The 25,154-nt window shown below is 54.8% G+C and overlaps 3 protein-coding genes and 1 long non-coding RNA gene across 5 annotated transcripts; 3 read left to right on the plus strand and 1 right to left on the minus strand.

The window, feature by feature from the left end:
* Positions 1–774: 774 nt before the first annotated feature.
* Positions 775–5,795, plus strand: LOC125335951 (cytochrome P450 2C5-like). Of its 2 annotated transcripts, none has more exons than XM_048323983.1 (10): positions 775–850; positions 1,145–1,334; positions 1,692–1,854; positions 2,183–2,332; positions 2,951–3,111; positions 3,260–3,436; positions 3,536–3,677; positions 4,072–4,259; positions 4,942–5,083; positions 5,234–5,795. In XM_048323983.1, exons 2-10 carry the CDS (start codon positions 1,155–1,157, stop codon positions 5,425–5,427), a joined length of 1,497 nt encoding a protein of 498 aa, XP_048179940.1. In that variant the 5' UTR covers positions 775–850; positions 1,145–1,154; the 3' UTR covers positions 5,428–5,795. The 2 variants fall into 2 exon arrangements, with proteins under 2 accessions (XP_048179940.1, XP_048179941.1); XM_048323984.1 differs by having other exon boundaries at positions 794–850; positions 1,150–1,334.
* Positions 3,879–20,384, minus strand: LOC125335959. Its single transcript, XR_007207596.1, has 3 exons — positions 20,302–20,384; positions 8,292–8,298; positions 3,879–3,889 (listed from the first exon to the last, which is right to left on the minus strand). It is a non-coding gene; the product is annotated as an uncharacterized LOC125335959 (long non-coding RNA).
* On the plus strand, positions 8,188–16,974 carry LOC125335958 (F-box/WD repeat-containing protein 10-like). The gene is made up of 11 exons (XM_048323991.1): positions 8,188–8,533; positions 8,627–8,754; positions 9,696–9,824; positions 10,316–10,428; positions 10,823–11,026; positions 11,294–11,415; positions 11,920–12,068; positions 12,927–13,069; positions 13,862–14,020; positions 14,888–15,102; positions 16,020–16,974. Exons 1-11 carry the CDS (start codon positions 8,440–8,442, stop codon positions 16,859–16,861), a joined length of 2,298 nt encoding a protein of 765 aa, XP_048179948.1. The 5' UTR covers positions 8,188–8,439; the 3' UTR covers positions 16,862–16,974.
* On the plus strand, positions 20,210–25,154 carry TVP23C (trans-golgi network vesicle protein 23 homolog C). The gene is made up of 7 exons (XM_048323988.1): positions 20,210–20,279; positions 21,044–21,126; positions 22,060–22,204; positions 22,340–22,429; positions 22,823–22,954; positions 23,039–23,167; positions 23,848–25,154. Exons 1-7 carry the CDS (start codon positions 20,277–20,279, stop codon positions 23,878–23,880), a joined length of 615 nt encoding a protein of 204 aa, XP_048179945.1. The 5' UTR covers positions 20,210–20,276; the 3' UTR covers positions 23,881–25,154.

Consider the following 25,154-nt stretch of genomic DNA (forward strand, 5'->3'; position numbering starts at 1 on the left):
TGTCAGTGTCACCGCTGAGCTGAGCTGAAGCCAAGCAAGGGATCAGGGGAGCCCGTGGGTGTGGCTTTGCTCCATGCCCAAGGTTCGATCTGGAAATCAGCTGGAAAAATGGCTTGGATGGGAAGGGTGTGAGGAGGAGGGCAGGGAGCCTGGGTGGGCTCCCCAAAGCCTGGGGGAACCTCATCCCCTGGCTGCTCCAGAAGATGCTCTGCTCCAGGGGAGTGGTGCAGCACAGGCTCCCCTCTGCCAGCACCACCGAATTCCCTCTGCTGAGGGGCTCCTTCCTCTGCAGGGACCAGCATGGACCCAAACCTCCTCCCTCTTCTCCTCCAGGAGGAATCCCATCCTTTTCTGGGAACCGGCCTGTGCCTGAACCTGAGCTGTGAGTGCTCTCAACCAGAGGTGTTGTGGCTGTGCCCGTGCCAGATGTGCTCGTGTGCAGCCATATGTGTGGGTGCTCAGAGCAAGACACACATTGGAGGAGCCCAGGGAGGAGTTAACCCGCACCTGAAACAACCACAGCACCTCGGGCTGATGTTCCTCCAAAGCCCAAGAGGAGCCCCAAAAGCTTTCCAAAAAAAGTGTTTTTTCCGTTTTCTGATCCATTTTCCATCAGAAGGGAGTTTGATGGAACATTGTCACCCTGCTGGCGTGTGGCCAGGCACAGTGCCCCCCCTTCCGAGCTATCTCTGTTTACCAGAACGTCCCTTCCTGGGTCACTGCCCCGGAGAGCAAGGCGATGACCAGCAGGGCAGTGACTGGAGGGACATGAAAGGCTTGGCCAGGACGGTGACAGTGACAGTGACAGCTTCTTCCTCTGAGTGCCACCAGAAGGGAGCACCGAGCAAAGGTGACTGAGCAGTGCAGGAGGGGACAGTCACCATCTCCCCCAGCGCTCCCGCGGGGTCTCGCAGAGCTCCCGGTGCCCGGGCGGCCCCGAGGCCTCTGTCGCGGCACAGCGGGGACAGGAGTGCACCCGGCCGGGACCAACCAGCGCCTGTGTCCCCCGCCAGCCCGGAGCCCTCGTGCTCGGAAGGGCTGTGCCTGCCCCGGGCAGGGAAGGGCAGACACAGCAGGTTTGGGCTCCGCTCTTCTCTGCTCAGTTTCCTCCCTGCAATTTCCTCGTTCTTTCCCTGCTTGGCAGCGCAGTGAGGATGGATGCAGGATCGGCCGGGCTGCTCGTCACTCTCCTCCTCGTCCTCTCTGTCCTGTGGTTCCTGGTCTGGAGGAGTGACAGGAAGAGGAGCCGGCTGCCTCCTGGCCCAGCCCCGTGGCCCATCCTGGGCAACCTGTGGCAGAAGGATGTCCTGCCCCTCTACAGGCACTACGAGAAGGTAAGGGACAAGCGGCAGTACTGGACCCATTCCCAGCCCCAGCTGGACAGACAGCGGGAATGTCCTGTGCCAAAATAAAAGGGGAATCCCACGGCTGACTCTTTTCCTACCTTTCTTTTCTCTTCTTCCCTCCCTCATCTCTACCACAATTGCCTAAATCCTTCCTACTGGGAGCAGAATCAACCTTATAAAACCCCCAGGGACAGGGCTGGGAGTGGGATGAAGTTGCAGCTTTGAGGGAGGCACTTCCCCTCCCTGCTGGGCATCCACCAGTGCTGTGGGCTCGAGTCCCAGTTTGAAATGAAACAAAGGGACTGGTGTGGAACCCCGGCTCACAGAGCTCCCCGTCCCCCCCAGCTCAGCAGCACCTACGGCCCCATCTTCACCGTGTGGCTGGGGCTGAAGCCGGTGGTGGTGCTCTGCGGGTACGAGGCGGTGAAGGACGCCCTGGTGGGACACTCCGAGGAGTTTGGGGGCAGACCTGAGATCCCACTCCTGATGCAGCTCTCCAAAGACTATGGTGAGTGCCTGGATCTCTCTGGGCGAGCAGATGGCCACTCCCGAGTCAAGGGAAGGGCTTGGCAGCCAAGACGTCACATGCCCCCTTCCCACTCTTCAAGACCTCTCAACTCCTAAGCCCCTTGTCCAAGGACTTTATTCATTCCAGTTAGGCAGTTCCAGCTTTGTTCTGAGTTGCTGTAGAGATCCTCATCTTTCATGGACATTGTGCTCACGTGCATCCTTCCCTGGCTTATTGCCCTGTTGCTCCTCAGCCCGGCTCCGAGCAGGGTCCCCATTCCTGGGAGCAGCAGGGTGGGCAGGGGCTGATCTCCACCGTGTCCCTCCAGGATTTGTGTCCAGCAATGAGAAGAAGTGGCGGGAGCTGCGGAGGTTCACTCTCAGCACCCTGCGGGACTTCGGGATGGGGAAGAGCTCCATGTCCCAGAAGGTGCAGCAGGAGGCTCAGCACCTGGTGGAGGTGCTGGCGAAGCTCAAAGGTGACGTGGGTCCTGTCCTTGGTGGCCCTGTGGCAGGCAGAGGACACATGAGAGCCCCACAGGACACGTGTGGTCCCAGAGCTGTTAGCAGGGCCTGGTGTGGGTGATCCTTGCAGGGCAGGGCTGAGATCCAGCCCCATCCCACCCAGGAGCTGCAGGGATGTGCTACAGCCACGGCTGAAGGGCCGGGAGGGAGATCCTGCTCTGAACTGGTGCCACAAGCGAGGAACATTCCCTGCCAAAGGACCAGGAATAGGGAACTGAACTGCTCAGGCCTGGGAATGCACAGCAAGGACCCTGCCCTGGCGCCTCGGGGTTCTCAGGGTGATGTCCTCCTCTCCAACCAAACCCAGCTCCTGCCAGTGCCAACACATCTTCTGGGGCTTCCTGCAGCTGCCTCTGCTTCCCTCAGCCCAAGCTCTGGGAGGGGTTTAGGAGCAGGGAGGAGGATGGAGGAGGCCCACAGCTCAGGAGGGCTCTTTGCTGTGGCTGTCAGGCCCACAGACCAGCCAGGGCTCAAAGCCAGGGGCTCAGAGCAGCAGGAAAGGCTGTTTTCTATCTTGAAGCAGAGAAATAACTGGTGACTTTTTGATGTTTTCTCACCTCGTGTGGCTGCAGGCAATGCCTTTGAGCCCATGATCATGTTCAGATACGCAGTTTCCAACGTGATCTGCTCCGTGGTCTTCGGAAACCGCTACAGCTACACTGACGTGGCTTTCCTGGAGCTGCTCAATGCCATTGGGAACTACATCAGCTTCTTCCTGTCCCCTGTGGCCAAGGTGGGAGCCTGGTGTGCTCAGCACCCTCTGTTTGCTGCCCTTGGGGGCTGAGGATGCTCCCTGGCTTTGATGGGACAGCGCGGCTGTGAGGGCAGGGCTGGGAGGCTCTGTCAGGACCCTGAGCCCTGCTGTGCCCCTCCCTTCCCAGGTGTACAACACCTTTCCCAGCATCATGCACCACCTCCCGGGGCCTCACAAGAAGGTCCTGGCCGACTGCCAGAAGCTGAAGGACCACATCCGAGAGAAGGTGCAGTACCACCAGCTGACCCTGGACTCCAGCTGCCCCCGGGACTACATCGACTGTTTCCTGATGAAAGCAGAGAAGGTAGCGGGGCTGTGAGGGGGGGCTGCCCTCCAGCCTGGCTGCAGCCTGGAATATCACCCAGACAACGCTGAATCCCTCCCCACCACCCCATCCTTGCAGGAGAAGGGCAGCCCAGAGAACATGTACAGCCGAGAAGACCTGATCATGTCAGTGTTCAACCTCTTTGGCGCCGGGACGGTGACAACCAGCAACACCCTGGTGTTCTTCCTGCTGATGCTGGCCAAGCACCCCCACATCCAAGGTATGGCAGCAGAACACAGCTGCTCTGTGCCTGAGGAGGTCACGGGGCAGGGAGTCCCAGCCCTGGAAGGTCCCGTTTTGGGGCAGACCAAAATCACCCTGTGGGGTCACCCAAGGTTGGGAGCCATTGGACACAGGTTCCCACAGGTCAGGGGGATCCGGGTGCTTCTCCCTGTGCTCCATCCCTGCCCGTGCAGATGGCCCTGCACCGGCCTCTGGGAGATGCTCTGAGCTTGCCTGATCCAGGGAGGGATGAGGACAGAGACTGTTTCGGATTAGGCCAGGTTGCTCCCCCTCCAGCCCATCCCCGTGTTTAGCATGAGCGCCCAAGGAGGCCAGGAAGAAACTCTGGGGAGGTTGCACAGCAGGCACCCAGCCCCCCCTGCTGTCCCCAGCCAAGGTCCAGGAGGAGATCGATGCCGTGGTGGGCACCGGCCGTGCCCCGTGCACAGAGGACAAGCTGCGGATGCCCTACACCAACGCCGTGATCCACGAGCTGCAGCGCTTCCACAAGACCCGCATCGAGAACTTCCCGCGCATGACGACGCAGGATGTCCTGTTCAGGGGCTACACCATCCCCAAGGTACACAGGGTGGCCCCGGAGCCTCTGCCCCCAAGGGAGAGGTGGCAGCAGGGCTTGAGTGAGATTTGCCTTTGTCCCTGCACTGTTTGTGCACATCTGAAGGCCCCACATCTTTCCCAATCCTCGGAGGCAATGACCTTGCAGAGCGAAGCAGGGGCAGGTGAATGTCACTGCCCATCCTGCCCTCCCCCCCGTGTCCCTTCCTTGCCCATCCTGGCAAACAGCTCTTCCCACCACAGGCTGCGGGGCTGGAGCAGGAGCCCACCCTGGTGTAGGGCCAGGCCAGCCTCCCTCGGCAGATCTGGGGACAGCCACCCCTCCTGGTGTGACCACGAGCATTGTGTGCAAAGCCCATGCCGAGGGAACATCTCCTGCCTTTGGATTTGGGGCAGTGAGAGGGGTTTGAACAGAAATCCATGGGAATCACTCAGTAATTTGTGTCTCATGAGCTGCACAGAGACTGGCAGGACCTTGGGGACAGCAGAGCCCCACGTTAGTTGTCCCTGTGGCACAGAGCCATCATTCCAGGCTGCCTCCCCATGGAACCTGGTTGGCCATTGGGGTGCACACCCAGCTCCCCCGTGCCCCCCGGATGCTCCCCCCTGACTAAGCCCACCCAGCAGAGCCCACGGCGTGGTACTGATGTCCCTCCTCACGTCCCTGCCCCATCCCTCTCCCGCAGAGCACTCCTGTTATTCCGGTATTTTCCTCTGTGCATTCGGATGCAACCCAGTGGGAGAACCCCAAAAAAGTGGACCCAGGACACTTCTTGGATGAGAAGGGCGAGTTCAGGAAGCGCGAGGCCTTCATGGCATTCTCAGCAGGTCAGTGCTGCCCCGCCCTGCCAGCTCCGTGCCCAGGAGTGCCAGCTCAAACACCCAGCGGCACCACAGAGCCACCCTCACCACGGGCTGTCTGCTCACGCTCCTGTGCCTTCGTTCCCCGTGGGAGTCACCCCCTCTCTCTGTGCCCAGGGAAGCGGATGTGCCCAGGGGAGGCTCTGGCCCGCATCGAGCTCTTCCTTTTCCTCACCACGCTGCTGCAGAGCTTCACCTTCCAGCTGGCCACGGAGCACAAGGAGATGGATTTGTTCTCCCTATGGCTCGAGATAGAGAGGAGGGCGATCCCGGGCAAGTTCTTCGCTATTCCACGCTCAGTGTCCTCCTAAGCAGGGAGAGCGGGACAAGGAAAGGCTCCTCCAGGTGCCTCCATCCCGACCCCAGAGCGAGCCCTGTGGCCATGAGGGCACAGCCACCACACTTTGAGCTTGGAGTTTCTCCTCTGAGAACTGTCAGGCGCCTCTGCCACCAGCTCCATGAGCAACCTGCTCCCAACCCTTCCCTCCACATCCCAGGAAAACGAGGAAGGCAGCACTGCTTGTCCTCGTCCCTCCCCACCCGTGCTGTTTGAGCTCCTCATGGCAGGGCTGCCTGGGGCTCCTTGGGCTGGGCAGGGGCTCCCTCCGTTTGGTGACAGATTCAGAGAGCTCTGCAATAAAATAACCATCAGAACGGGATGCTGGTGTTTATAAGGACACTCGTGGTGCCTCTTGCCTCCAGTTCTTCCCAGTGCAAACCTCTCAGACACAGGATTTCAGCTCCAGGTGTCTTTCCCAGAACAGCTTGAGCCAGGAAATCACCCGGCTTGTTTTAGCTGATTTTCCCCTGTGTCTTCAAATGACTCTTACACGCCTCAGGAATTCCTTGCTTGTTTGCAAACACTGATCCCACTCTGAGCCTGGGGAGGGCTCCCAGGCGGGCAGAGCCACCTGAGCCCCAGCAGCAGCTGAATGATTCAGCTGGAAAAGGAGCACAAGTTCCCAAGGAAAGGGCTGAGGAGCAGCACAGAGGGGCTGTGGCTCAGGAGGGCTGAGTGGGGAGTAGAAGAGATTAAAAAAATCAAAGGATGGTTCGGGTTGGAAGGCACCTTAAAGATCAGCCAGTTCCACTTCCTGCCACTATCCCAGGGTGCTCCAAACCCTGTCCAACCTGGCCCTGGACACTGCCAGGGATGCCACAGCTGCTCTGGGCACCCTGTGCCAGGGCCTCCCCACCCTCACAGGGAGGAATTTCTTCCCAATATCCCATCTAACCCTGCCCTGTGGCAGTTCAAAGTCATTCCCCTTTGATCTGTCACTCCATCCCTTGTCCCAAGTCCCTCTCAGCTCTCAGGAACAGAAATCTGTTCTCTTCAGGTATTGGAAAGGGCTCTAAGGTCTCCCTGGAGTCTCTTCTTCTCCAGGTTGAACAATTCCAATTCTCTCACCTTTCAGAAGGTGTCTCAGTGCTGGGCTGTGCTTCTCTGACTCCTTCACGTCAGTATTTAACTCCAGAAAGTGCCCTCAGGTGCCAGTTCAGCTCCTGTGCAGCTGCTGGAGTCATTCTGGGGGTCCTGAGGGGAGCTGGCAGGGTGGGATGTGCTCCCACCCTCCTGTTCCCCCTGCCTGGGGATGAGGGTGGCTGCAAGGGCTGTTGTGTCAGCAGTGGGGCTTGGGGTCTCTATGAAGCCTGGGACTTCAGGGCATGGGGGAAATTTGGGTTCTCAGAGCTGGTTTTGGTGGGGTTTGCCTTGCTCCTGCAAACACGGAGAGGGGGACAGCAGGGACTCTGTCCTGGGGGAGGTGGCTATGCCCTGTGGGAGGTAGGTGAGATCAAGGACCTGGTGAATCCCCTGCCTCGTCCCAGTGGATGGATGAACCAGCCTTTACCCTGACGCTCAGTGCATTTGTGACCTTTAGATGACTGAATCAGCTCTTTTCTCAACGTGGGTAAGCGCAGGCAGGCAGAGCCACCTGCCAAAAACGCGTGTGACCAAAGCCTTTGCACAATCTCGACCCAAATGCCTGCATCACAGTGTGCCCGTGATGTGGGTGACCTCTGGGTTCCTGTGTCTAAAACCAAACACCGGTGTCCAAAGGCCACTCGTGCTCCCGCTTCCCGCACCCGTTTGGGCCACTGCCCAGCCCAGCTGTGCTCGGGGCTTCCATGGTGCCCTGCCCTGACTGCGGCTCCCCATCCCGGAGGGGCTGCTGACATCGCCCGGATATCCCCCGGCATCCCCCGGCATCCCGACATCGCCCCCATTAAACCGACATCCCCCATCACCCTGGCATCCCCCGGCATCCCGACATCCCCCATTCCCCGACATCCCCCATCCCCCGACATCCCCCATCACCCTGACATCCCCCATCACCCTGACATCCCTCGGCATCCCGACATCGCCCCCATTAAACCGGCATCCCCCGGCATCCCGACATCCCCCATCCCCCTGACATCCCCCATCCCCCTGACATCCCCCATCCCCCTGACATCCCCCATCACCCTGACATCCCCCATCTCCCGGACATCCCCCGGCGCCGCCTGCTGAGGGGCTGTGCCCGCGGCTGCGCGGCTCTTAGCAGCATTAGGGCGGCGGTTGGAGATTACGGTAACTGTCGCCGGGCAGCCCCGAGGCGGTGGCGGTGGCGGTGGCGGTGGCGGTGGCGGTGGCGGTGGCGGTGGCGGTGGCGGGGAGCCCCGGGCAGGTGAGCGGGTCCCTTCCTTTCCTTCTGCAATGTCACAGCTCCAGTCGTACTTCTGCTGATGAAAATGCAGTGGCTAAAGGAAGAGCAGGTCTCCCCCTGTTCTCAGTGAAACGGTGCCACCTCCTTGGCATGAGCGGCTCTGCTGTGCCCCCTTGGAGCCTGGGGCTGTCGCCTTCCCGTGCTGGTGGCTGCTGGAGGTGGAAGGTGCGAAGTACAGAGCACACCGCTGTACTGCGTCCCCACCAAGCCCCCCCGCGGTGTCCCGTGGCTCTCTGACCCCCTGATGTTTCCATAAGTGAGGAGCCCTCGCCAATCTCCAGGGCAGGGCTGAGGGGAAGAGATGTCCCCCTGTCCCTCAGCCGCGCTGGTGTGAGCTGTCCTGCAGCCCAGGAGCATTCCCAGCATTGTCCCGTCACTCGCACGGTGCCAAAGTGATGAGCGGAAGAGTCAAAGACCACCCAGCTCTTTCAGGGCGTTGCTGACAACGATGCTGTCCATGGCACCAAAACTCCGGCACTTCCCGGACTGCAAATTCCGTTTTCCAGGTGGCCAGGCACCAGAACGTGCTTTTGGCCCCAAAGCACCGAGAGCCCTGCCCAGGAGGGTCCTGATGCAGGGGACAGCTCACCTACGTCCTTAGCTGATTCAGATGCCACCATGGTTCCCGCGTCTCTCCAGTCACGCTCCAGTGACAGCCAGTCCAAGGATTTCACTCGTTTCCTGCCATTCCAGCTGTCCATGTCCATCCTGGGTAAAGCTGCTCTGATTTCCAGGGGTGGTTTCTCCTAAGGGTAAGGAATGGTGTCCAGTGGGGATTAGCCAATCTGTCCCTTTAACTTCCCAGGGCTTTTGGATCCAAAATCCCTGGATGCCTGTTCTGCTGTGAATAGTCACTGGGAATTCCTGGTCAGGCAGGTCCAGGAGGACAAGGAGTGTCGGAGCACAGTGCAGAAGGACCTCCTGCAGTTGCAGGTGGGACACCTGGGCTCCTGCCACTATTATGCACTTTAAAAAGAGCGGGTTTTGGTACTGCCCAAGCTGCTACATGGAAATTCTTGTGCCAGAGGCTGCCCCCAAATCTGCCATGGCCCTTCTACCTCCAGCTGCAGAGCAAAGCCAGGTGACACTTCACATTGTCACAAGAAAGCACCAGAGAATGGCTTTTACTCTCCTTTAGAGAGCCTGTGACTCTAAAAATGGATCCAAACTTTCTCGTCACCAAGAAAGCAGAGTTTGGTCACAATGAAAATTTCTGGCAGCAGTGGAGATTGGGCAGAGCTACAACAGCTCCCGAGGCAGCTCAGGAATGAGCTCCATTTGCTCCACACGGGCCAAGGGAAATGCAAGGTCTGTGTGAGGAGCTGGGGGTGGTGGTTGGAACACAGGAACACAGAACTCCGGGGAGAGGCTTGTCCTGGCCAGCAGGACCTGCCACAGACCGAGCGAGGTGTGAAGGGGCATCCCCCAAGAGACAGTCTGGAGGCTCTGATGCTTTGGGTTGTGAAGGCAGCACAGAAACTCAGCTCTGTGCTGCCCTTCAAAAAAGGCTTCAGGGAAGATTTCACAGGCTCAAAATGAATCTTGAGTGTTGACCAAGGTGTTTTGAGAGCCTCTCATCTCAATGAGTTTGGATTCTGAATCAACTGAGTGCCTGCCAAAGACGAGATGAGCTCGAAATCTTGCTGCTTATTAAAAGCTTAAGATTAGAGTTTGGAAAAAATAATAAAAAGCAATTATTTTTCACCAGAAGTTAAACCTTAGATAGATGAAGTGCTAAATGTAAGCCAGGTCTCAACAACAAGCCAGTGTGTGCAGCTCAGCTTTGCAGGGAACCTCAGCACCCCATGGAGATGAGCAGCACCCCTGCGTGCCTGGGCTCTGCAGTAATTGTTGCCTCTATTGGTTTATTCCAGGAGTTGTGTCCTAGAAAAACCATTCCAAGCTATGCTAAAAGAGTCGATGTGCAAATTCCCCAGTTAAATGATGAGGGTGAGGTCATCGAAGTGAAGGACAAGGAGCAGAACAAGAGACGTAAATCGAAGGTTTGTTGGAGGCTGTTTGCCTTCCATGGATGCTGCAGTTCAGTGTTTGGGGAGGAAGGACTGGGCTCAGAAGACAGCACAGTGAATTTGGAGTTGCTTTGTGCTTCTCCCACTCCTGCGTTTGGATTGCCCCATGGTGAGCGATTCAGGGCCAGGGCTTGCTCAGCACCTTCCCACGCGGGACGGAGTTCGGGAGGCACTCCCAAACTTCTGCCTCGTCCTCCTGTGTCCCCAGTCACAGCACAGCCCTGGGGACAGGGGCCTTCCTCCCACGGAATAAAGGGTGCAGCTCTCAGGGCTTCCATTTATGCCACAGAACATGGCCTGGGAACAACCCCGGACTAAGCAGAGACTTGCTGCACTCTGGTTTTCCTTAGCAACACTCTGGGTCTGCCCTGGGCTCCTCACTAGAGCTGGTGTGCTCAATGCTATGGAATAATGCTGCATTCCTGCCTCCCTGAGTTACTTTTCCTTATTTCTCTTGCCATCAGACAGAGGATTTCGGTCTGCACACAGCCTATCAGGAAATGAGAACTCTCAAGGTCGAGCTGGAAGAGAGGAATGTCTTCTGTGGCTCCTACAAGATCCGTGTCCTCATGGAGCAGTGAGTAGAGTGCCCGACTGTGGGGCCAGCAGCAGCTTTAGGAAAGCTGCTCCATTCCCTGAGATCCTCCTGGATGGCTAGAGAAGGTTCCTCAGCATCAGCATTAAGTAATCTCAAATTTTAATAAAGATACCAAGATAAGCTGTTTTTAAAGGAATAAGGGTTAGTGATCCATGATGTATCCCAAGGGATATGGAGCTGGGAGGAGCCCTCACCCCTCTGTGAGCCCACCCTGATACAAAGGGGGAAGTGCAGATTTAGGGACCCTGGTTGTGGTGCCCTGCAGAGGATCCACCACGGCAGTGTTGCCCACCCTGCTCAGTTAAACACAGGGAAATGCTGTCCCAGACCTTGCAGCCAGCTAAAGCTCACCCCAGCCACTGCTTCTCTCCAGATCAGACAGGACAAGGATAATCCATTACAGTGGTGGGGATTTGGTGGTCACTGCCTCTGCCAACAGAAAAGTGAGGCTGCTCCGTGTGCCAGGAGGGAAGGAAGTGCCTCTTCTGCTCCAAGGCCACGCTGGGCCCATCGGAGCTCTCTGCCTCTGTGAGGACAAAGGGCTCCTGGTCAGCACCAGCTTTGATCTCAGCATCAGGTGAGCTGAGGCTGTGCCTGGGACACCCAAACCGTGGCAAACAGAGGGGAAAGGGTAGGATATGGGTAAAACTTAATGCTAAGCCTGACTTGATCATCCAATTTCTCTGACATCTTAGTGGAACAGCTCCTGACTTTAACCCAGCGTGTGTGAGAGAAGAGTTGGGCACATTAAATAGGAAATAACCACGAAGTCACAGAATGGTTTGGGTTGGAAGGAATCTTAAAGCTCATCTGGTTCCACGTCTCTTGGGTCGGTGCTCTGTAGGTACTGGAACATTCCCAGCGGCGCCTGTGTGAGAACCTTCACTGGTCACTACGGGACCATCACCTGCCTGGATTCCCACGAGGAGCACTTTGTGTCAGGAGCTGGGGACGGGATGGTGAAAGGTGAGAGGCAGCTCCCGGCCAGAGGCAAACACGGGAGCATAAGGGCAGAGACCTGGAGTTGGAGTGAGTGGGACACAGGCATGGGGATGCAAGGAAGGGTGAAAAGCAGAGTCTGTTTCCACGAGAGCCTAAGCTGGGGACACATGCACACACACAGTCTCTGATTGTGTCAGGACCTAAATTCTCATTATTTCTGCTTTTATTCAGAATTAATGGCTATGAGGCTGCAATGCCAGCCCAACTCTTGGGCAAGTGGTATTAACTTTCAGCTTTGCCAGATGTTTCCTTATAGAATAAAGGTGAAAAAGATGTGCCTTTTTTGGACTTTACATTTAAATTTTTTTCCATACAATTATGCTTTTTAAGCCAACACTCAGCTCCTCACAGAGCTGCAGGTACAAGGTGTGACTGTAATCCGGTAGTATTTTTTAATTCGTGTTGTACTCCCAACACTCATCATTGGGGCAGATGTATTTTTAATTCTCCTCCCTTTTTCCCCAACAGTGTGGAGCCTGAAGAGTGGGAAATGTGTCAGGACTCTGATGCACAACAGCCCTGTGTGGGCAGTGAGGATGGACGGGACCCACGTGGTCAGTGGGGGCCACCAAGGGCTGGTGAAGGTCTGGAGTGCTGAGACAGGGGCTCTGATCAAGGTGAGTTTCCTCTGAAGTGGATGATTCTGTGCTAAATGGTCAAAACTCTCTGCTGGTTCATCACAGTGTTTCACTTTTGCCAAAGACTTTCTAAAAAAGAAAACAATCCCCCCGAACAACCCTCAAATCAGTCTAAACCAATAAAGAAAACTGCAGATAATTAAAAAACTGACTTGCAACCAGCTGTTGATTTTAAGGCAGGGTATGATTTGCTTCACCCCCATCACTGCTCGCTCTCTTTAGATTTGTTCATCTCTGCTCCCATAGAAACCTTCCAAACCTGGGGAGATGATGGAAGAGCTTCACTAAGCTGGGGCTGGAGGCACCAGGGGTCAGCCCCAAATGGGAAACTTGCTCTCAGAAGCAGCTTCTGGAGCTGAAGCAGCTGGGCAGCTGTGGGAGCATTGAGAGTCTGTGAATTCCCTGAGCAGGTGTCCAGAATCGGTGCCAGTCCACACCTGGGAGAGGAGTGAAGCCCTTTACCTGCAGAGAAACTGAGAGATGGCCCAGATATCTCAGAGATCCCAGCTCCAGCTGAGCCCCTTCCCCTACAGCCAGGGCAGCCCCTCTCTGCCCTCCAGGGACAACATTCCAGAGACCACAGAGGTCTCGGCAGAGTAACATCTCTTTGTCACACGTAATAAGGATGGAAAAGGGTTAATTCCATGCCAGGAGCTCAGCAGCAGCACCAAGCCCAGAACACTTCAGTGACTGTAACACAAACACAGTGATCCATAGGGTGCACAGTAACACCCTATAAAACACTATCAGCCTGGTGTCCTGGATGCCATAAGACACCTCAGACCCATTTACACTCAGATTACTGAGAGCGTTGCACCTTTTTCTGTTCCTTTGCAGACGTTAGAGAGGCACCAAGGCCCAGTTCTCTGCTTGTCCTTTGACCAGTGGCACCTCGTCACAGGGAGCAGCGATGGATATGCCCTGGGATGGAGCATGTTGGGAAAACTTAGGAGATGCCTGATAGCTTTCTTCCATCCCAAGTAGGAATCAGATGTGTTTCAAGTTGTATTCAACAGTGGACTGAATCTGTAAAAAAAACGTGCCCCTTACAGGAGCAGAAAATGCTTTAATTATCAGTTTTAGGATTTGAAATATCCCCACTTTCACCAGTCTTTGTCTCAAAGGCTCTGTCAGGCACCACGTGGTCACAAGCAGCATTTTCAGTTTAGACCTGGAACCACCTGAAATGCAAACCCACAACACTTTATCACAAACAGGGATGACCAAAGAGTGCACAGTCCAATGTTCCAAGGATCCCCCCTGAGTGCCCCAGGGTGTCACATCACCTGGGCAGCAATAGAGGTGGCCCAGTTTCATGCTGACCAACTGTGTGTTATGCTGTTCTCTCAAACTTTAATTGTATCTACAACTGTGAAAACTGGAGAATCGTATGGTTTGCATTGATTTTCCTGGACATAAAACTGAAACTCCAAGTGCAGCAGATGGCCATGGCCATATGGTTGCTATGGGGAGCATGGAATCACAGAATCCCAGAATGGTTTGGGTTGGAAGGGACTTTATGATCACCTCATTCCAACCCCCTGCCATGGGCAGGGACACCGTCCAGTGGAAGGATGCATTGGGCTGTTGCTTTGGACGTGGAGTGATCTGAGACTTCTCTGTCAGGCCTTTGGAATGTCCTGATCCACTCCTCAGCACAAGCTGTGGCTCAGCCAGAGCTCTGCTCCTCCTCCAGGCCAAAAGGGCTCGCTGACCATTTCTCCTTGTGAAAGCACCATGGAAGTGCCAACCCTCACCTGATGTGTTTTCAGGGAAGTCCTGTCCCTGGAGTTCCTGTACCTCAGAGTCATCAGTGGCTGTGCTGATGGACACATTCGGATATTCAACTTCCTGACTGGAACCTGCCTCAGAGTGTTGGAGCCCACCAGCAGCGGGGACCCCCTGTCTTCTCTCTGTGTTGCAGGAAACAGGTTGGTGACAAGAGCTGCCAGCAGGCTCTGACCCAAATTTGGTAGATTACACTGAAATTAAGGAACTGTGTGTTTTTCCTTCTCACAAATAACTTTTAAAGGGCTCTACTACTTACTAACTACTTCAATAATCCGATTTAGCTCACAACGGCTGAAGAGTTCTCCTTAATCTCTTGAGCAATGTATAATTTCCTGTTTCTCTACAGCTGAAGATACAGACCCAACTGTAAAGATGAATTCAGAAGCTTTTAGGAGGTTGGAGAATCAAGCCAATACCTGACAGTGCCTCTGCCTGCTCCCTGACCTACAGCCTCTTTATAAAGGCCAATAATGAGAAATCCTCCCGGCTTCATTCACTTGTGCACCTCTAACTAAAGGTGGCTCCACTGGAAGCAATGGGTAAAACACTGCTGTGTGTTCAAGGCTGGGTTGGCCACACTAAAACACAGCAGTAAATGGGCAGCTATGAAGAAATTAACTCCAGCCCAACCACACCCAACAATAGCACAGCACTCCAATCCACATTTAAATGCCCCTGATAATATGGCATTTGCAGTTAGGTGCTTCCCTCCTTTAGCACTGCACTGATCTTGCTCTGTTCGCTGCCGGCAATTTTCATCCTAATTATTTTAAAATTAATTTTGCACTGGAGCTGAATGAAAAGAGCCCCAGAGAGCTCACACAGAGCACGAGTCAAAATGTGCAGTGTCTGATTGATGGGGTTAATTGCTGCCGCTCCTTCAAGGAGAGATGATTCTCTCGGATCCGTTTGAGCCTCGGGGCTTTGTGTTGCACAGGAGCCCCTCAGGCAGGACCTGCCGTGTCCATGATTCCTGTGCTTTTATGGCTCTTCTCTCCCTTCTCCAGGATGGTGACCAACTCCCCCAGCAGAGTGGTGCTGCTGCAGTTCGAGGATGTGGTGTGGGACTATTCCCTACCCGCTGACAGAGAGGTGGTGAAGGACAAGAAGTCCCGGAGAGGGAAGCGCCAGGGTGCCAGCGCAGAGCAGCGACGAGCTCAGGAGCCTCAGGACAGGTCCCCGGGGTCTCGCCAGCCATCAAAGAGCCGTGGAAGACCCAAAAGTATCACACTGAGCCTCTGCTTTTCTGGCTTTTCTAAACTGAGCTACAAACCAAGCACCCACTGCCTTCAGCCCAGCCCATATTCGTTCTCTCTGCTGTTGTCGAGAGCAGATGTGCTGTTCCATTTCAATGGTTCAGTCATTTTCTAGGCTTCTGTGAAACCTTTCTGCCTTTTTACAAGGGTTTGGTGTCAATTCAACACATTTTTCAAGACAGGCACTGTCATTTTCCAACTGAGTAAGAGAGAAATCAGTAGTAGTATTCATATTCACACAGCTGGCGGGCTTGGAAACACGCTGCTGATTCAGGGCTTGAATTATTCATTAGAAACACCCGGGAAAGTGAGAGAACACCTACACTCAGGATCTGCCATCGCCGGGAAAGGCAACTGCACAGAACCAGGCACCTTTTCAATTGTAACACAGTGATGTGATTTTGTTTTAAGCCAGAGCTATTCAATACAGTTTGATGACAAATCCTCCAGCTCCACAATCAAACTGAGTATTGCAGATAAACTGATGGGCTAAAGAAGGGTTCCTGCTTTTTGGGCCATCAGATGGCAGCTGATGCTCTGCTCTGTGAAAGACAGGACACAAGGGAAGGGCTGGAGCTGGGCCAGGGCAGGCTCAGGCTGGATCTCAGGGAAAGGTTCTTTCCCCAGAGGGTGCTGGGCACTGCCCAGGCTCCCCAGGGAATAGGCACGGCCCCGAGGCTGCCAGAGCTCCAGGAGCGTTTGGACACCGCTCCCAGGGACAGGGTGGGATGGTTGAGGTGTCTGTGCAGGGCCAGGGGATGCACTGGATGGTCCTTGTGGCTTCCTCCCAACTCAGTCTAATCTGTGGTTCTTTGATTCTATGATCTGCAGTGTGTGGGAAAGCCTCTCAACCCCAAATGTGTTGCTTTGTTTTTGGATACAGGTGGTGACGCCGAACAGGGCCCTGCTCCCCCTGCACCTGAGGAGGCAGAAGCCACTTTGCAGCCTGAGCTGCCCAAGAGAGACCCAAGCTGTCCAATGTCCCCTGACAAGTTCCTCTTAACAATCAGCACCCTGCAGAGCTCCTGCAAGCCAGCCCGAGTCAGCTCCAGCACTGAGCTCTCTGCAAAGGCCAGGGAAGCACAGCAACACCGCCCGAGGAAGGTGCCAATGTCCAAAACGCCCCTGCAGCACAAAGAGGAGCAGGCAGCCCAGCTCCAGCGTGCCAGGCTGCACAGTGATTCTCTGACCGTGACAAAAATCTCGACACCCTTTGAAACCAAAATGCTGCGGCTCAGGCTGCAGAACTCCTTGCACAGCCCCACTGTGAAATCCTCCATCCCTGCTCCCTGTGTTGTACGTCCCAAGTTTTGTGGCTCACTGCGAGAAAGGAAAACTCCCAGTGGCCATGGGAAAGATACTCCTGGCCCCAAAGATGGGGATCAGCTCATCGATCTCTGCACAGCTTCCTCGGAGCTGATCCAGCCAACACCTGGCACAGCTGCACAGATCAGAAATGAAGTTCCCAGGGGAATAAAGCCCCTAAGCTCCTGCCCCTATGGTTCCCGCAGGGACAGTGGGTTCAGGCTTCTGACAGCAGAGCAGGAGGTGCATGAGGCAGCTGAGGCAGCTCAGCATCAGGCACAGCAGGCAAAGCCCACGGAAGCTGAGGAAAGAGCCAGAAGGAAGGCCTGGCTAAGGAAAATTAAAGGCCTACCTGTGGATTCCTTTACTGGGGAGAGGAAAACACCTGCTCCAGAACTTGGGCATAACACATTTATCTGAGGTGATTCCTGAGTCCGCAGCAGCCACAACCTGGGAACTCTGGTGTCCCGCTAAGTCTGCCATGTGGTTTGAAGTATAAAATAAAGATGTATTCATTTATATATATTTAAGTATATTTAGTATATTTAAGTATACTCCCTGTGGTTTTAAGTGTAAAACACATCCCCACTATAAGTTTTCCCAAGAAATACTATTGGTATACTCAGCTGTTTCTCAAGGCACTGAATGGACTAAGCCCTCTCCTGGATTCAGCTCCCTAAACCTGCTCTCCTAACAGACATGGCACTGTCTGACACCAACACAGCTCAGCACGGGCTCAACCCTGTGAGAACAATAATAAAAACATCTTATGAGAGCTTTTGTGGATCGATTAGAGTGTAGAAGCTGAAGATGTGTGGACTGAAAGCTGAGTGTAGGCTGGGGGGATCAGTGGCACAAAGTCTGCTTGGAGGCCAGGAACTGGGGGTTGATCCTGGGTCTGATTTTGTTTATCATCATTAATTAATGCCCCGGACGATGGGCAGGGTGCCCCCAGATGCCACCAACCCCAGAGAGGTGCTGCCATCCAGAGGGACCTGGCCAGGTTGGACTCAAAGCTGACAGAGCCCCGGGGAAGTTCAGCAGGGGAAGCTCCAGTGCTGCCCTGGGGAGGAACAGCACCAGCCCCAGGACCTGTGGAAAGCAGCTTCAAACTTCATTTCTATGAAATGCAGAGTAGGGGAGGGGGTTCCCCATTTCTGTGGATAAATGCCTACATGACCTTGATTGTGGAAGGTTCCCTGTCCATGGCAGGGGGATGGAACTGGCTGATCCTTGAGGTTTCTTCCAACCCCAACCATTCTGTGATTTTGTGATTTCCAGTAATACTCGGGACTTAACAGGAAGACAAAAGCCCTTCTAGCTGTTCAGCTTTGAGTATCTGGGCTGGTGTACCAGAAATCTGTTGCATCAGAGGTTTGAGGGAGGCCAATCCTGCCCACAGTCACGCCGAGGGACTGTCAGCAGCAGTTCTGGTTTGAAATTAAAATCTCTGAAACTCTGACACATATTGGGGCTGTGATTAGTGTTGGCTTGTTTAATTCAATGCCATCTTGGACTTGCAAACCCTGGCATGAAGCCAGTGAAAAATAACCCCAGGGCAGCTGGCAGCTGTCGAGGCCCGGCACATCTGTGCCACGGCACAGGGACGGTCGCTGCGAGGTGCCTGTGCCTGGCGAGAGGCACAAGGGGCAGGGGTTTCACATTCCACCACAGGACGGCAGCTTCTCCCAAGGAACGAGGACAAGCCCAGCCCCGCTGCGGCCACGGAACCTGTGCCACAACCCCCGGGGAAAACGTCTCCAAAGAAAGCCTGCTGGAAAAACGTCATGGAAAGGCTGATTCCTTTTTGGCTATGATGAAGTGAGGAGGATCAGGGGGTTGTGTTCAGCCTGGAGTGGATAAATCAGCACCTCCCTGCAGCTGTGGGTGCTGAGGTACTTGGAAGGCGTGACAGGCAAAGGTGGTGGTGTGAGATCACCCGCAAGGGCAGGGCTGGAACAAGTCCTTCTGTGATCGGCTTCGGCTGAGCTCGGCAGAGGGAAAGCTGGGCGAGGGTGTTGGAGATGGCCTGGAAGGGAATTAACCTGTGGCAAAATGTCAGGCCTGGTACGTGAAGTCACAGATGTATCTGAGGGGAGGCTGTTTCTCATAGAATCACAGAATCCCAGACTGGTTTGGGTTGGAAGGGACCTCAAAGCCCACCCAGTGCCACCCCTGCCATGGGCAGGGACACCTCCCACTGTCCCAGGCTGCTCCAAGCCCCAATGTCCAGCCTGGCCTTGGGCACTGCCAGGGATCCAGGGGCAGCCACAGCTGCTCTGGGCACCCTGTGCCAGGGCCTGGCACCCTCACAGGGGGGAATTCCTTCCTAGTATCCAGTCTACTCTCTGTCAGTTTTAGTGCTTTAATTACTCACCTTTGAACTAAACTGACCCATTCTGTGCACCTGGACTGAGGCATGTGACACAACCTGCAACAAACTGGGTCATGCAGGATGCAATGCACCCATGAGCACACAGAGCCAGGTGAGGGCTGGCACGACAGTTTTGGTAGTTTTGGTGCAAGCAGGTGTCACTCAGGTTGTCCTTGCCCTCCCCAAAGTGTAGATATTCACCTGTTGTGATGCTACCGTGTTGGTGTAATAAATGAATTGGTTTCAGGGTGTTGGTTATTACTGTTTAGATGAGATATAAAAGAGGGGAGCTGAGGGTGGAATAGATGGACATGTTAATTGAAGGGAAGTTGCGAGACTGTACGGGTGTAATGCTGGGATGTAACCCTGCATGGGGATATAACAAGGACCCAATGGGTTTAACAGAAGGAACTTTCTAGTCCATGGCTTCGTAGGGTACAAGGGATGAGGACGATGCCCTGGACTGGGACTGGAGAACGAGCCAAGCAATGAAGCGGAGTTGTTTGGAAATGATTGGTGAGGAATGCACGGAGGTACAGACCGACCAGCCAACAGGGAAGGCACCGATCAGCACGAGGATTGAGAAATGCACCAGTCCGGTGGCACCAGAGACTCTAAAAGCCACCAGGTGCTCTGCACCGCGTCCTCCTGCGGGCCTTGGGCTCCAAGGGAGCGCCCAGTGGGTCTCAGTGTCTTGGTGGTGGATTGTTTTATTCTGGCTTGTCGCACGGAGCCTGGGCTTATCCTGGGTTCCCGCTCTCAGCAGGTAATAAATAAACGAGTTGGCTTTTCCTTTCAGAAGTCTCAGCCTCGTTTACAACACTGGTGTCACAGCAGTTCTGCCTGCACAGCTCAACAGGTGCCTCAGAACAGAATGTGCTTCATCCAAGTGCTGTTTATAGCTGAAGTGTCGCTATTCCAGCAGAAAGGCTGGATGCTTCACACAGTGAACAGAAAGGAGCAAGACACTACTAAAGAGCTGCAATAACCTCTTCTATAAATACCTCTCTTTATTAAAAACTAAACTGAGTTTTTACGTGGTACTGTATTTCTCAGCAACAGCCTGTGATGACCTGAGAAGCGGCTGGCGGGATTCCACCGGGGGCGGTCCGGGCTGGAAGCGGTCCGGGCTGGGAGCGGGCGGTGCCGGTTCGGGGCCCCGCTCCCCTCACGGCGCTTGGGCGGGAACGGGAACGGCCCCGGCCACGTCTCGCGCCCAGGGCCCGCCAGCGCGCACGCGCGGGGGGCGGTGCGGCCGAGACGGGTCGCGGGGCGGGGCGCGCCGCGATTGGTCCGCGGCCGTGACGCACCGGGCTGTGGGCGGGATCACGGAGCGGGGCGCGCCGCGATTGGTCCGCGGCCGTGACGCACCGGGCTGTGGGCGGGATCACGGAGCGGGGCGCGCCGCGATTGGTCCGCGGCCGTGACGCGCGCGGCGGGGCGGAAGTGGCGGCTCTGACCATGGTACGGGACCGGGGGCTTGGACACGGCACCGGCACCGGCACCGGGAGCGGCATTCGCGTTGGGACTGGGATCAGGGGTTGCGGCATGGGTTATAGGACCGGGATCGGGACAGGGGCCGGAGCGGGGGCCTAGGTGTGGATTATAGGACCGGGACTGGGACCGGGAGCGGGACCGGAGCGGGAGCCTGGCCGTGGGCCCGGGCGAACTGCGGGGCACAGAGGCGCTTTCTGCCGCCGCAGGCCCACCCGCACCACCAGCCCCCGCTCGGCCCCGCAGCCGCTGCCCGGCGGTGTTTGACACACACGCTGCGCTCCGGGGGCTCCCTGGCACCGCAGGTTATCCGGGCGGTCACAGGAGAGGGGCTCTTCTCAGAGCAGCTTTCCGTCCTGGCCACAGTCCTGGGCAGCGGCTCTCTTGGAAGGCTCAGGAACAAAAATATCGTCCCACATGGGTTGTTATTGAGGCAAGAAGAACAAATGTCCCAGGCCGTTTGTTAAAGCCTTACACGCCGGGGAGCAGACGGTGTTTCTGCTCAGCTCAGGGGGGCTCAGCCCAGGTGCAGCTCACCAAAACCGAGGCCTGCTGATCATTTCTCAGATCACAGTGTGGGCTTGTATGTGGTTACATCTTCGCATTCTTCCCAAATGAATTCTGATCCTGAGCTGCCTCTGTGATTTTCTGGGTAATCAGCACTGTCCCAGGCTGAAGTTGTAAATGGTTTCATTTTCCTCCTGTAAGCCTTTGCCTCTGCTTCCCCACTTCAGGACAGCAGTGATGACATTGAAGATGTGTCTCTCTTTGATGCAGATGATGATGTATCCAGGAGATCCAAAAAGTCAAAAATAAGGTCAGTGGTGACAGAGGGAGTTCCTGGGTGAGCTCCAGGCAGAGCCAGGAGGAGGGACGGAAGGATTGTCACGTTGTATCAAAGCATGTAATGGCCGAGCCCTTCTTCGTTTATTTGGAAGTAATGGAGAGTAATTTCTGGGTAACTGAGAGCTCCACTTCCAGAAGCCCTGTTGGAATTTGTAGAACTGTCCCTTCCTGCTTCTGAGCGCCCTTACACTTAACCTGTGTTTAATTCCTGGGTGTAAGGGAACTACAGGGATACAACTCTGTGTAAGGGGGGCTCTTGCTGTGTCAGGAGCTGGTTCTGGGCTGGTCCATGATCTCCTCCCCAGCCTCCATTCCCAGGTGTGCTCTGTGCCCTGCTCTCTCCATGTCCTGGCCTGCTCAGTCCAGCTGCTCCTTCCCTGTTGTGCCCAAATCCCGCAGGGAGCCGTGTCCATCCCCTCGTGCCGTGGTGGCCTCGGCTCTGCCCTGCTCCTTTCCGACCTGGCAGCTGCAGAGGAACTGCAGAGCAGCCTGGGCTGCTGGGAGGGGTCCCTGCCCTGGCAGGGGGTTGGGTCCAGGGGAGCTTTAAGGTCCCTCCCAGCCCGTTCTGGGATTCTCTGAAATCACAAAGAAAGGCAAATCTGCTGTGTTCCTTCGGGAGAGTTTTCTCTGTCAGAACCTTTTTAAATTTACACCAAAAATTGCCCTAAACTGAATACCAGGTAAAGCTGCCTGTCCCCTCCCACCCCAGATCCTGCCTGCGCATGGGCTATCTCTGCATGTGGGATGTCTCTTCCTTGTGTCAGCTTGCAGGCAGTTGTTTCCCATATTTTCAGAACGCTGGGTTCATGTTACAGTGCTGGTCCTTGTCCTGCGGGTTGCTGGGAGATCCCTTGGCAATGTCACTTGCCTGCAGGAGCTGTGACTGTCCTGTCCTTCATTCCAGGCACCCAGTGGCGTCATTTTTCCACTTATTCTTCCGAGTCAGTGCCATAGTTGTTTATCTGCTCTGTGAGCTCTTAACCAGCAGCTTCATTGCCTGCATGGTGACCATCATCCTCCTCCTGTCCTGTGACTTCTGGGCAGTAAAGGTGAGTTCCTCTCGTGCTTTTTGTTTTCTTTGCCTTGCTGTATAAAAATAATTGACAGTGATATTCATGTCTCAAAAAAAGTAGTTTATTTGTGCCTGTCCCACGAAGTGACACAGTCCATGGGTTCTCTTTCAGAACGTCACAGGGAGGCTCATGGTTGGCCTTCGCTGGTGGAACCAGGTGGATGATGATGGCAGAAGTCACTGGGTGTTTGAAGCCAGGAAGGTAAAGGATTTTGTTCTAATCTTGTAATTGTTTCTGGTTTATGAACCCTCTGTTAATTGGTGGTTGTGGAAGTTACTCCTTTGGCTGTTTCTAAGCTTCATAACTGAACCATGCAGGAAATGTCATTTTTCCCAAACTTACCCTTTTAGCCCCAAGCATTCCAAGAGGTTTTGATGCTGCTGCCTCCAGTGATTCTGAGAGAAAATTGAAAGGAGTCCCTTAAATGGAAACGCTTTCTGTTGCAGAGATGTCTCTGTGTGATGTAGAAATTAATCTTGGAAGCTGTTGTGTGGAGGGAAATCCCAGGGAGTGTGGGGATTCTGCTCTGTTTTCAAGGACATGGATCTGTAAGATGGAGCAGCCTGATCACTTCCATTTCCTCTCTGTTTCTAGGTGTCAGCACAAGGGGGTAAAACCTCATCTGAAGCAGAGTCCCGAATTTTCTGGCTAGGCCTGATCACCTGCCCGATGATCTGGGTGATCTTTGCCTTCAGTGCTCTCTTCTCTTTCAAAGTGAAGTGGTTGGTGAGTCCCTCCCTGAGCTCCACAGTGGATCTGGCCCTGTCTGAGCCAGGAGTGGCAGCTGGTGACTTTTTTCCCCTGTCACAGGCAGTGGTGGTGATGGGGGTGGTGCTGCAGGGAGCCAACCTCTACGGCTACATCAGGTGTAAGGTTGGCAGCAGGAAGAACCTGACCAGCATGGCAACCAACTACCTTGGGAAGCAGTTCCTGCGGCAGGTGAGGTGTCCAGGGCTTTGGAATCCCTGGGAAAAACAGGGGTGGCTACAGAAAAAAGGTGGTATTTGAGCTGGGGAATGTGAGCCCCGTCAGTTCAGGCACAGAGCACTGCTGATTGTTGCCATCCAGCCCCGTGTGCAGCGCTGTGGTATTGGCCAGTGCCATGGATAAATGCCTTGGGAATTACTGGAATATGACTGGTGGAAATAACACTCATGGCTGAAAGGGCTGCCACTGCCCTTTGTGTTCTTTCCCACTCCCACCCAGCTCTTCCCAGCAGCTCCTGTTCTTCCCCAGCTCTGGGTTTCCTCCTGCCAGGGGTCTGTGACGCAGCAGGAACAACCACCCCAGTTCCACTTCCAGGCTGCCACTTCACTGCTGCTGACTGCTTTTCCTGGCTGTATTGATGGCTCTGGCAGAGGTGTTTTGGCTGCCATGGATTCACAAATACTTGCTGGAATTACTGCTGTCAGTGTGACCAGAAGCTCAGACACTGATGGACCTTTCTTGGCACTCTGTGCTGGGCCCATCTCCTCCTTGATTTGCTCCTGAATTCTTTTACCCTCGCAGGGGTTACCCAGAGGCCCAGGCCAGGCTCTGGCAGAAATTAGTATTTTGCCCCAAAGTCCCAGCAGTGACTCACAGGGTTCTCCCGCCCTCTTTGATTTTGCCTTCTGCAGACCATGGCTACAGAGGACCAAGCAGCATCCTGAGTGTGGTGGGAGCCTCAGGCCAGGCTGGATTCTCAGCAGTGACCAACAGAGAAGGTTGCTCTGACCAATTTGGGAGCTGCACACAAGGTGTGAATCAAAAGAAGTAAATAAATTGTGCAAGACTTGAGGTTAACACTCCTGGCAACTTATATTCCATTTTCCACTAGCAGTTTGTGTTTAAGTCCTTTCTTTAGTTTGATTAATGAGAATTAATTTGCTTAAACTTTAAATTAAAAGATCGCCTGCGTGAGTTTCATACAGGTTTAGAACTACTGGATGAGTTAAGAGAAAATTGCTGGAGATACTTCAGAAAAGCCATGTACAAGCTGACCCTTGGCAACTCTCCTGCTCCTCCAGCGCTTGGTGCCTCAGGTAGTTTCAGTTGTGGACAGGTTTTGCTCTTGGAGGTTGTTGCTGCTTCTGTTTAGGGAGTGATTTTTTGGCCCTGCATCCCTCATTGTGTGACTGGAATGGCGCTGAGTGGTTGCAGTGAGGGGCATCTGAAGGAAATGGAGCTGGTGGGAAGATCACTGAAATCTGATGGCAGCTGCAGAAAGTGACCTGTGAGCAGGCCCTGGTTTTCTGAAGCATCCACAGACCTGGGGAACATCCCAAACCCCTGGTTCTGTGGGAATCCCTGCAGGCCTGTGCCTGTCTGGAGAGAGTGGCAGGAGCAGAACCAGTGTCCAGGGAAAGCTGCACCCCCAGGTCCAGCCAGGGGCTGTGAGAGTGGCCCCTGTGTGCCTGACCTGTTACACCGAGGCCATGGGGTGTCCTGGGAGGGGCCTTCCCTCAGGCCAGGAGGGCGTGGGGGATGTGGTCAGCAGTTCCCTTGGCACAGGGGCACAGGCAGTGGGACTGGCAGGGTGTTCCCTTCCTGCAGTCCGTGCCCTGTGCTGTCCTTAAGCTCCCCAAGGGCTCTGAGCTGGGGAAGAGCCTTTTGTGGGATGGTGGCTTGCAGTGCTCGGTGGGATGGCAGTGGTGTGTTCTGAGCTCATCTGCGCTCAGTCCTTCGCATGGGGTTCTGTCCCTGGAGCTCATGCTTCCACAGCAGTGGGTGCTGAACATTCTGGGTGAGGAATTTTAAATGAAGAATGTGATTTCTTTTTGACTCCTGGGTGTTGTGAATTGTGGGGTTGCATTAACCTGGTTCCTCTCCCTGTACTCTGCAGTGCTGGGAGCTGTACCTTTGTTCAACTCTTTGGATTGATACCTTCCTTTTGTAAATACTTATTTATAAAATATGGAAATTAAAATACTGCTTTGTTTAACCA

This window comes from Corvus hawaiiensis, chromosome 19 (assembly GCF_020740725.1).
Source record: "Corvus hawaiiensis isolate bCorHaw1 chromosome 19, bCorHaw1.pri.cur, whole genome shotgun sequence".
Classification (NCBI taxonomy): domain Eukaryota; kingdom Metazoa; phylum Chordata; class Aves; order Passeriformes; family Corvidae; genus Corvus; species Corvus hawaiiensis.

What these genes read in the sequence shown, in the direction of transcription:
- LOC125335951 (XM_048323983.1), top strand. Translation starts at nt 1,155, where the DNA reads ATGGATGCAGGATCGGCCGGGCTGCTCGTCACTCTCCTCCTCGTCCTC. An exon ending in GGTGCTGGCGAAGCTCAAAG is followed by an intron (nt 2,333 to 2,950) that starts GTGACGTGGGTC and finishes GTGTGGCTGCAG; the next exon opens with GCAATGCCTTTGAGCCCATG. An exon ending in TCCTGTCCCCTGTGGCCAAG is followed by an intron (nt 3,112 to 3,259) that starts GTGGGAGCCTGG and finishes CTCCCTTCCCAG; the next exon opens with GTGTACAACACCTTTCCCAG.
- LOC125335958 (XM_048323991.1), top strand. Translation starts at nt 8,440, where the DNA reads ATGGTTCCCGCGTCTCTCCAGTCACGCTCCAGTGACAGCCAGTCCAAG. An exon ending in GCTGTCCATGTCCATCCTGG is followed by an intron (nt 8,534 to 8,626) that starts GTAAAGCTGCTC and finishes TTAACTTCCCAG; the next exon opens with GGCTTTTGGATCCAAAATCC. An exon ending in AGGACCTCCTGCAGTTGCAG is followed by an intron (nt 8,755 to 9,695) that starts GTGGGACACCTG and finishes GGTTTATTCCAG; the next exon opens with GAGTTGTGTCCTAGAAAAAC.
- TVP23C (XM_048323988.1), top strand. An exon ending in TCCAAAAAGTCAAAAATAAG is followed by an intron (nt 21,127 to 22,059) that starts GTCAGTGGTGAC and finishes CCTTCATTCCAG; the next exon opens with GCACCCAGTGGCGTCATTTT. An exon ending in GGGTGTTTGAAGCCAGGAAG is followed by an intron (nt 22,430 to 22,822) that starts GTAAAGGATTTT and finishes CTCTGTTTCTAG; the next exon opens with GTGTCAGCACAAGGGGGTAA.